At 44.9% G+C, this 10,966-nt stretch overlaps 1 protein-coding gene across 3 annotated transcripts; it reads right to left on the bottom strand.

Moving 5' to 3' along the window:
- Positions 1-1,873: 1,873 nt before the first annotated feature.
- Positions 1,874-10,562, bottom strand: C38H5orf24 (chromosome 38 C5orf24 homolog). 3 transcript variants are annotated; one of them, XM_090325376.1, is made up of 3 exons: positions 10,330-10,562; positions 5,891-6,320; positions 1,874-3,907 (listed from the first exon to the last, which is right to left on the bottom strand). In XM_090325376.1, the coding sequence occupies exons 2-3, from the start codon at positions 6,315-6,317 to the stop codon at positions 3,867-3,869; spliced, it is 468 nt and encodes a 155-aa protein (XP_090181502.1). In that variant the 5' UTR covers positions 6,318-6,320; positions 10,330-10,562; the 3' UTR covers positions 1,874-3,866. The 3 variants fall into 3 exon arrangements, with proteins under 3 accessions (XP_090181502.1, XP_090181500.1, XP_090181501.1); XM_090325374.1 differs by lacking the exon at positions 1,874-3,907 and having other exon boundaries at positions 4,375-6,320; XM_090325375.1 differs by lacking the exons at positions 1,874-3,907; positions 10,330-10,562 and adding an exon at positions 10,164-10,232 and having other exon boundaries at positions 4,375-6,320.
- Positions 10,563-10,966: the final 404 nt, after the last annotated feature.

A 10,966-nucleotide genomic window follows, 5' to 3' on the forward strand; every position in this document is an offset into this window, starting at 1 on the left:
GCACTGGTAAGTGCCATTAAGAGCTATTAAGAATGTTAATTCTATGATGTCTTCATTATGAGAAGCTTTTGAATGAGGGAAGCTGTCCAGCCCTCTTGCCATTTGATGCAGACAGTGGTCAGGCAACATTCCCATTACCCCATGGGTCATTCTTATTGTGCAGTAAGTGGGTCTGAGACAAGGAAGGATATGGGCGAAAGAGTCTACGATCCTAAAGTTTATCATCCAGTCACTTAGTCCTGTAGTCCGCTACATTTCCCCCACACATGATTGGAATAGGCCTGAAAGGCCAATAAGGCAGGGCTGTAAGGGATTTTTTAAAAAAAAAAATCTATGAAAAGGTCAATTTGACCCATCTGGACATTCCAATCTAGACACTATGTGGTTACTATAACCTCCCCATGTTTGAGTTTTAGCAGTGTTTTCTTGTTTTGCCAGTCCTGGGCTTGAACTCAGGGCCTGAGCACCGTCCTTGGACTTTCTCAAGGCTAGCGCTCTACCACTTCAGCTACCATTTCCGGCTTTTTCCTATGTGTGTGGTACAGAGGAATAGAACCCAGGTCCTCATGCATGCTAGGCAAGCACTCTACCAATAGGCCAAAGTCCTGGCCCCTTAGCAGTGCGTTTTGACAGATACACTTACAGATATTTCAATTCTCATCTTTAACTCACTATATAAAACACTTCTAGTGACAATTGCATAAATGCGTATTTGATTGTCTGACCACTAGATGGCACACACATTTAGCTTTCAGGGAGATTTGCAGAGTTCAGGTTTTGACCCTGTCTATGACAGGTTTTTAAGAGGCAGGAGAAACAAAGTTGACATGATTCTTTATTTCTTCTTTTGACAGCGCTAGGGCTTCAACTCAGGGCCTATGGACTGTCCCTCAGCTTATTTGCTCAAGACTATCGCTCTACCACTTGAGCCACAGCTCCACTTCCAGCTTTTTCTGTGCATGTGGTATTGAGGAATGGAACCCCTGGGTTCCATGCATGCAAGGCAACCCTCTACCACTAAGCTACATTCTCAGCCTTAACATGATTCTTTTGCTGTAATTAACCTGTCAATAAGTATGTCCTGGGATTATTCATACAGGAGACTGATCATAACTGGAATTGTCAGGCACAGCCACACCCTTTCATTTCCTGGTATTAAATTTAATCGTGATAAATTAGCCTAGATGATTTTTGTTGTCAGTTGTACTGCTTGAACTCAGGGCCTGAGAACTGTCCCTAAGCTTTTTTTGTTCAAGGTTAGTGTACAATCCCTGAACCAGGTGGCTTTTCTGCCAGTGATATATATATATACTTAATTATTTTATTATCATTTATAGAGCTGGGCACGGATGGACACCAATAATCCCAGCTACTCAGGAGGCTGAGATCTGAGGATCAAGGTTCAAATACCAGCCCTGGAGGGAAACTCTTTGAGTCTCTTATCCCCAATAAACTACTCAGAAAAGGCCAGAACTGGCTCTGTGGCTCAAGTGGTAGAGTGCTAGCCTTGACCACAGAGAGACTTAGAGACAGTGCCCAGATCCTGACTTCAAGTCCCAGGACCAGCAAACAAACATACATTATATATATATAAGTGTGTGTGTGTGCACAATAAACAGGCGACTGGTTTAAAGTAATGACTTTATTAATAAATATACATCCATATGATGATGTAGATACAAATCATGAACACTACTCCATTCCCATACACATAATTGCACACGAGTAGCTCAGGTTCATGGACATTAAAACATACACAGTATCTATTCAGACTTTTTACAGCAGAGGACAACGTGCTTATTAGCAGTTAACTGGTAATTATTTTCTTTATAATTAGCTCTGGAAAAAGGAAACTGAAAACCAAACCAAGTAATTTGATTAAATCACACATTTGTTTTACTATAAGCATTGAAGTTTCCAAAAATGTAAATACATTGTGAGAACTGACAGACATGTCTACTTGGGTAGGAGAGGGGAAAGCAAAGATTTAGATACCTCCTACAGTGGAAGAGAAAAGTCTTTATGCTATAGTGAAAATAAAAATATAATAGCATCTAAACTTTTTATGTCCAAGAAAGAAAATTGTTTGAACTGCTGAGAATTTTTGTATTGGACCATAAAGGGACTGCAAAATTTCCCTGCATATAAACAGTGACTGACAGAGTAGCATAATATCATCAGTATCCCCTGAATTGTTCATTTAAAGCTTCTTACAATATAAAGAAGTTTACTTTTTAATCTCACACACTGTGATTATTCTTACACTGGATGAATCACCCTTTACCTAATAAATGGATTCAGATGTGGATTTTTTTTTTCTTCCTTAACTCAAACTACTGTCTCGTGGAAATACATATATAAATTCACACAAACATCAGCTTGGAATGAGGACATGTTATTTTGACAGACATTTCTTTTAAAAAGTAAATAAAAATCACAAATTTTTAGTCTAATTCAAACACTGATTTAAAAAAATCCCCAATATTAAAAGTTAAACCAGATACTGTTTTTGCCAATACACTGTGCCAGTAATTTTAGTATCCAGTGCAAAACTCCAAAGATAGTATCAAAATCACCCATATTAAAGATTACTCAAGGTTATATCTGTCAAAAACTGGAAATTTATCTGTATTATCTCCGTATTGGTTATGATAACAGTAATAAATAAGGCATGTCAAAGTATTTTCAAAAGAAAAAAAAATAAAGCAAACTTACTTGAGTAGAAGATCATTTCTGACTGACAGTTCTAATATATAATAGTGAAACCTATTTCGTGAAAAACAATTACACAGTATAAAATTAGCAATTTACCTTTTAAGGAAGAATGGGGAGGCCAGTTTTTCCCCACTGATTATATGTAAAGTATAGGCAACTGTTTAACATGCTATTTCAGTGTTTATCATGACAAGACACAGTGTTACAAAAGATGCACAATGTAGTCTTTAGATTATGCAGAAGAAGTATTTTATACTTTTAAGACTTCATGTAATCACTTAGAGGTCTTTCTCTTCAGCATGGCACCAGTAAACTGTTCACAGGGGAACAAGGAAGTGAAGTCAGGAGACGCTCAGCAGCGTAAGGGTCTAATAGTTCAGGTAACCGCTCACACGAACAGTAAATCCCAACTTTTAAATGATGCTATCCTTTCCCGGCTTTAGTCATTCGTTCCTTTTTCCTGGGACAGCTTCTGATAATAAACACTATTATGAACACGCCTCCTTTAGGTGACTTCACCATTCCATAAACAAGTAGACAAAATCCATCATACAACGGTACACCTGCGGTAACTTCTGACACACAGCAGAGCACCAGAGCAGATGTGCTGGAGGACAGGGGAGTGGAATGCACATGGGAAAGGATAGGACGTGTGTTTCATAGAATCAGGAATGAAAATACACTGGACTTACTGTAAGATACAATGTGTAGCCCAAATCCTGACAATGGTGCTTGTTTCTCTATGGAGAACATTCAGTTAAACACCTGTCTCAGAAAAGAGCTTGAAGGACCGTTGCTGAACAGACAAGTGCTGCATGTCAGCTTGAGAAACAGCTCAAGGACAGACACAGAAGGAAAGGGGACAGACAAATGCATGAGGAAAGATGCGACATTTGTATGTGCCAGAAGTTCTACTGTTCTGAGGAAGTTATTACAAGTGTTATATTCTAAGCTTCTGCAAGAAGAAATTCTTGTGTAGCCATTTAGCTGCCAGAGGGTTACAACTGATCATGGAGTCATCCCACACAGCTCTATGGTTTGTGCAAAGCTGTTTTGTTGAGGTCACTGTCTTTAAGACGCCAGTGCACAGTCCCCACACACAACACAACACCTCTTACTGTAAAAGGCAGCATAATGTCCAGCTCATTGTGTCAGGCATCGCTGGAACACCTGAAGGCTTGCTGCTTTTTTCCTGATAAGAAAGGTATGAAACATGACATCCATGTTCAATCAAGAGTTTACATGAACTAAGAGCAAGCCCAACCAACACAATAGGTGCCCTTTTCTCTTTCTCATTACTTTTTAAAGCTTTTGGATGCTGCATATCTACGGCTTAATCTCAAAGGCATTTAAAATGACAACCGATACAGAGAGTCTAAAAGTTCAGTGGAATTCTTTCAGATTGGAAGTTCAGAATTTCGATTTAGAACAAACTCAGAATAAATATTAAGTGTGTATTAACAAGGACTATGTGAAAAAGGAAGGAAGAGCCGGGCTCCAGTGGCTCATACTTTTAATCCTTACTATTCAGGAGGCTGAGATCTGAGGATTGCAGTTTATGCCAGGCAGGGCAGGAAAATCGATGAGACTCTTTATCTCCAATTAATCACCCAAAAAGCTGAAAGTGGAGCTATTATGACTCAAGTGATAGAATGCTAGCCTTGAGGGGGGAAAAAAAGATAACTCAGCACCCAGGCCCTGAGTTCAAGTCCCAGGAGTAGCACGCACACACGCACGTACGTGTGTACACGTATACACACACACACACACACGAAGGAAAGAAGGGAGACTTCCCTTTATCCTTAATTCTATCTGTATGCCCTCTCTTGCTTCTAAAGCAAACATTATTGGGGAAAAGAAATTGCTTTTGGATGGGGGTGGTCTCAATGGAGCCAGAACAGGATATTGAATGACACTAACCAGCACCGTTTTTACATGATTCCTGCATAGATGGGATTCCTATCCTTCTCAGGGGTCAGGAACTGCATTCTGTTATATTAGTTTTACAGTCTACCATTCAGTTTGTGTCCTTTGGTAGATAGAAACCTGAAAACACAGTTAAGTGCTAATGCGACAGGTCAATTCTCAGAAGAAAAAAAAAATAAAACAACATTCCAAAAAAGTGAGAAACACTAATACATGTTTTAAAATATAATACTTTAAAACCCACTAATTATATATGAAAGGCAAAATAGTGACTACATCTACGTGCAGACCTTAAGAATGTCTCATTTCCTATTAAATATGCTATTCTCAGAATGCACTGCATTTCACCAAGAAAAAATGTCATGTGCTGTTTTTATAAAATAGTTTAAAGTTTCTGTAAATATGAATTATTCGAAGTGTTTGGTATATGTGCTCTTAGGCAATTAAAAAATACAACCTATTACTGCTAACAGCAAATATGAAGTGTTCTTTTAGGAATAATGGTTAAATCAACTAATACCATGTAGATCAATAAATTAGAAGCTGCTTAAAATCAGAACACACACACATAGGTACACACACAAAAAAGTTTAAATTCCAAACCATATAAACAGCAATGTCCTGTCTCAGGAAAGTAAATGTTACAAAAAGCTACACAGCCATCACCCCCAGAAATCCAAAATCACTACTTTGCCTTTTTGCTCCATCAGCTAAGAAAGCCTTAGATGCTATGTTTACTATACTGCAGGCTGACTTCAAACCAGTAGGTGTAATGGTTTCGAGTGTTTAACACACAAAGCATCTACTCAGAATGGCCCAAGAGCTGTAAGGAAACCTAAGACACAACCCTAGCTCTGAAGAAGGAACAAACGATGGAGGGTTGTATTTGTTGAACCTATGTACAAATTCAACACCACGGTGCCTGTGCCTTAGAGTGCACCTGTCGGCAGTTTGTGGCGGCTTCTGAGCCAAAGCAGAGGGGAAACCAAATGGAAAAACAAAACTGTAAAGAAAGCCCAGGCCATGAAGGTATACGCATGTCAAAACGAAACCAAGAAGCTTTGGGATTGTTCACCCTCTCCTCCTGAGCCGAGCCCTCCTCTCCTCACTCACTCATTGGGCGGTTTGACCTCGCTGCCGGTTTCCTCTACCCCGTGAACTGCCCTGCCGTGCATCATAGGGTAAGGAAAAGCAGCAGTGCCACAGCCATAACCCAGATCGGCAAGACGGGACAGAGCTTTAATGCTACCTGGAGGTCTCCCTGGGCTGACTTTGTATCCTGCAGCTTTGGTTGTACCCAGAGGTCTGCCTGGACTTGTCTTAAATCCAGCTGCTTTGGTGGTTCCCAGGGGTCTGCCTGTGCTGGTCCGGTAGCCTGCCGATTTGGTGGTTCCTGAAGGCCGGCCTCGCTTACCGGATCGATTGAGGCTTTTCTTTTTCTTTAGTTCATCTTTTATCTCTATGCTTCTGCCACTCGTAGTCTGCAAATGTGTTTCATTTAATGGGTCTTGCCTCGGACAAACCATTGGTTTGTGGCTGACTGCGTGGCTGTATTTGCTTTGCTGGGAGGCATATAAGTCAAACTGATCAGCGGCTCTCATGGCATCTTCACTGAGACAGGAAGGTTTGCCAGGCCCACAGAAGACTGGATTACTGCTGGCAACCGGATGCATCATTTTCTGCCAAAAATAGACAAATATGCATAAATATACACGAATATCTATTTGTATGACAGCATTCATTAGGAAGAAGTCTTCTAACAACTATGCAGATTACCTAAAATTAGGCCAGTAGGTATGACTCCAGATTGTTTATAAACAAAACTACAAACCAAACCCCTCTGAACATCATTTTTATAAAAACAATTTTAAAAGTATATTTAAAAAAAAATCCAGCAGATTCAGGGGTCTATATTTTCTCAACTCAATTATGGGAAGAGACAAACATCATATTACTCAACTATAATGCTAATTTAGTGACCGTAAGCTTCTGTAATTAGAAAATAGTTTTAAGAAGCTGGGCACCAGTGGCTCATGCCTGTAAATACTACCTACTCGAGAGTCTGAGATCTGAGGATTGCAATTTGAAGCCAGCCCAGGCAGAAAACTCCAGGAGACTCTCATCTCCAATAAAACGGGAAAAGCTGGAAGTGGCTCAAGTGGTAGAGTACTCACCTTGAGCAAAACCAGCTCAGGGACAGTGTCATAGCCCAGAGTTCAAGCCCCAAGTGTGTGTGTGTGAAGATAATGATGACACAACAGTTTAAGTAGAGAATGAATGTTACACATTTTATAGGCAAACCAAGAACTCTCACTGCTAGGATTCTTTTTTTCCTGCTTACCTAGATTATCCTCCACTGGCCTTCTATATTTCTCACATACACTTCTAATCACTTGCCACAAAACAGACACTCTATCATTACTGCAATGCATTATTTACACAGAACTCCGAATTAATGTTACACTTTACAAAAGCCAGAAGACAATCTCTTCCTCCAGGATGCTGGCTCCCTTCACATACCTACCCAAACAGAAGGTGGTACCAGGGCCGGGAGTTTGGCTTAGTGGTAGACTGCTTGCCTAGCATGCACAAAGACCTGGGTTTGATTCCTTGGTAGCACATACATAGAAAAAAAGCCAGAAGTACTGCTGAGGCTCAAGTGGTAGAGCTCTAGCCTTGAGAAAGTCCAAGGACAGCGCTCAGACCCTGAGCTTAAGCCCAGGACTGGAAAAAAAAAAACAGAAGGTGGTACCAACATGGACAAATGTTGGACCTCAAATAAGTAAACACATAAAACAGTGAAGACATACTACAAAGCATGATAACAACCATACTAATTAATACACCTCTTTTTTCAGAGCTGTCCTGGAAGCTGTCCCTTAGGTTTTTCCTCAAAACTGGAATTCTACCATTTGAGGCACTGCTCTACCTCCATCCATTTGTCAGTTAACTGAAGACAGGGGTCTCATAGGCTTCCCTGCTTGGGCTGCTTTAACAGCAAACCTAAGATCTTACTTAGCTCTGCTTTTTGTTGTGTGTAAATGAGTTCATTAGATTTAAAAAATGGCCATAAATGTATATAAAGGTTTAGCTCCAGGCCATAAGGAAATGACTGCCTGAATTCTTCATATTCTTAAAAACTTCAAGAAGCTGGGCGCCTGTGGCTCAAGCTTGTAATCCCAGCTACTCAGGGGGCAGAGATCTGAGGATTATGTCTCAAAGCCAACCTAGGCTTTGAGACTCTTATCTCTAATAAATCACAGAAAAAGCAAGAAGTAGCACTATGGACCAAGAGCCAGCCTTAAGCAAAAAGGAGCTCAGGGACAATGCCCATGTCCAGATTTCAAGCCCCAGGAGGAACAAGGGAAAAAGAAAAACAAAAAAACAACAGCCTTCCAGTTATGGCAAGAGCTATTTACCACAGGCGTCACAAACAGGTTCACAACAAATGTCAGGCAAAACCAATGCAGACTTACTTCACTTCATAATGGCAATGGAAATCAGAACCAAACTCTGCTGACCTACTAAACATTTGATGAGAATTAACATCTATCTATACAGAGCTATTGGCCAGCTGAAGACTGAACCTTGGGAAGAGTTTTATAGTCTTAACAAGTAAGGCCAAATTAATAATTTTAAAAGGGACAATTTCTCCCTCCCAAAAGAACTAAGTTATGAATGATCATTTCGTTAACTCTAATTTCAGACACCTGCCCCATCCCCCGAAAAGACACTCAAATAGGGAGTGTGGCCTAGTGGTAGAATGCTCACCTAGCATGCACAAAGCCCTGGGTTTGATTCCTCAGAACTACAAACACAGAAAAAGCCAGAAGTGGTGCTTTGGCTCAAGGGTAGAGTTAGCCTTGAGAAAGCCCAAGGACAGTACCCTGAGTTCAAGTCCCAGGACAGGCCCAAAAAAAAAAGGGGGGCACAGCTGAGTGTGGTGTGGCTCATGCCTGAAACCTCAGCATTTACAGGGTTAAGGTAAGAAGACCAAGAGCTGGAAGCCAGCTGGGGCTACACAGCAAGATCAAGTATCAAAAAGTAAATAAAATAAAACAAACAAAGGCACCCATTTCCAAGAGTTACATAGAGCAAGCCCAGAGTGTGGTATTCTACAGGTTTCAGGTTTCCCCTCCCAAACAAGCAGAGTGTCCTGCTTATTCAATTGCTCATTAACAAGAGGGACAAGTAATTTTCTGTGACAGTTACTATGTACACAGGTGATACAAAGAAAGTAAAACCAAGCCTTTCTTACATTTGGCCTTTTTGTTGTGTGTGTGTGTGCCAGTACAGGGACTTGCACGCTTGCTTAGCTTTTTCATTTAAAGCTAGTGTTCTAGGCCTGAGCTACATCTGCACTTCAGACTTGTCTTCCAGGCTGGCTTCAAACCTCCATACTCACATCTAAGCGTTCTGAGTAACTGGGATTACAAGCAAGAGTCACCAACACTTGGCTTTACCTTTTTAAAACGGGAACGAGCACCACTGGACCCCCTAGGCACATTATCATCATATATGTTTACACGCGTTATATTTTTTTCAGTATTTGTATAATATATATATATAAGCATTAACATTGTAGTTCATAATGCTTCCCTCTTCTTCCTCTTCAGGTCTTGCCGGCTATTTATTTATTCATTTATTCGTAGCTCGGGGTTGGCTTCTAACACATCAGTCTCCCTAGCAGCTGGGCTTATAGCCACCACACTTAGAATGCAGCCGGACCCCCGTGGCTCACACTTCTAATCCTAGCTCCTCAGGAAGCTGAGGGCGGACTGTGCTTCAAAGCCAGGCCGGGCAGAAGAGTCCATGAGACTCTTCATCTCCAATCAATCACCGAAAAGCCTGAGGAAGAGTGGGTGCTCCAGTGAAAAAGATAACGCAGAGGGGCCCTGGTACCAACAACACGTGTGCGTGCGTGCGTGCGTTTCGGCTCTGGGACTTGAACTCGGGTCTTGGGTGCTGTCCCTCCGTTTGCTGCCGGTTCCTCGGAGGCTCTTCGGCCCAGGCTGGCTTCCGCAGTGATCCTCAGACCTGCTGCGCTCCCTGCAGGGAGGTGTGTGTATGTGTATGTGTGTGTGTATGTGTGTGTGTGTAACTCCCGGCGGTTTGTTTCCCTTTCCCCTCTACCTCTTCATTTTATTCCCCCCCCCCCCGCCTTTCCTGGCGCCCCGGCCCTCCCTGCCTTTGTCCCGACTCCAGCGAGCACCGTCACCCCTGCCAACTGCCAGGAACGAGTTTTAGTCCCTGTCCAGGGCATCCGGGAAGCTTCGAGAGCCCAGGGAAAGCAGCCCACCCACCCCCACCCCCCCCCGAGAACGCCCAGCCCCGCTCCCCCGCTCCGACCCGGGCGCGGCGGCGTCCTCGGCGCGTCCCTCGCGCTGCCTCTCCAGCCCGGGCCGGCTGGCCGGGGCCCGCGGGGCGCCCCTCCCACCCCACCCCCTCCAAGTTCCGACTGCAGGACAGGCCGGCTTTGTCTCGTCCCCCCCTCCCCCGCCCCCCCAGCTTCCCTTCCTCACCTCGGGGAGACCCGCGGGGCGGCCGGGAAGCCGCCGTCGGCCCACTGGCAACCCCAAGTTTGCAGACGCCGCGCGCCCACGCGCGCCCACCCGGCGCCGAGCCCCGGACCCCGCCGGGACCGCGCCGTCCCCCCCCGCGCCCCGCCCCGCGTGCGCGCGTGCCTACCTCGGCCGCTCGTCGCCCGGCCCCTCAGCGCGTCCAGCGGCGGCCCATCGGCTGGGCACCCCCCCCCCGCGCCGCCGCCTCCGCTCGAGGGGGAAGGGGGAACAGTTCGGAGCAGAGGGGCCGCGGAGGGCGAGGCCCACGCCGGTGTCCGGCTCCGGCCGCAGCCGCGGCGCGCCCGCCGGGCCTGGACGCAGGAGGAAGAAACCGGCGCGGCCCGGAGGAGCGAGGAGCGGCCTCGCGCGCGACCTCGCGAGGACTGCGCGCGCGCACGCGCACGCAAGCCTCACCCATCGCGAGATCGCGGCTCCCGCCCACGGGACCAGCGCCCGGGCCTTCGCAGGCGACTGCGCTTGCGCGGCCCCGCCCCGCCTCCTGCAGCCCCGCCCCCCAGGCCATCCTCGGATGGCAGTCGGGGAGGATTGTATGCAGGGGCCCAGCGCCCCGCTCTGGCTCCCAGTCGGGTCACACACCAAATCGAGAGAGTCAGCAATGGTGAAGGCAGCGAAAGGTGTTCTGAAGCGCAGACAGCACAGGGAGGGAAGGGCAGACGGGCGGCCCCAGAGGTCAGTGTGGAGGGAGGTAAGATGGTGCCCATGGATCCAATGATCACTCCGATCTGGGATGTAAACCGACTCGA

This window comes from Megascapheus bottae, chromosome 38, assembly GCF_031878675.1.
Source record: "Megascapheus bottae isolate mThoBot1 chromosome 38, mThoBot2.hap1, whole genome shotgun sequence".
NCBI lineage: Eukaryota > Metazoa > Chordata > Mammalia > Rodentia > Geomyidae > Megascapheus > Megascapheus bottae.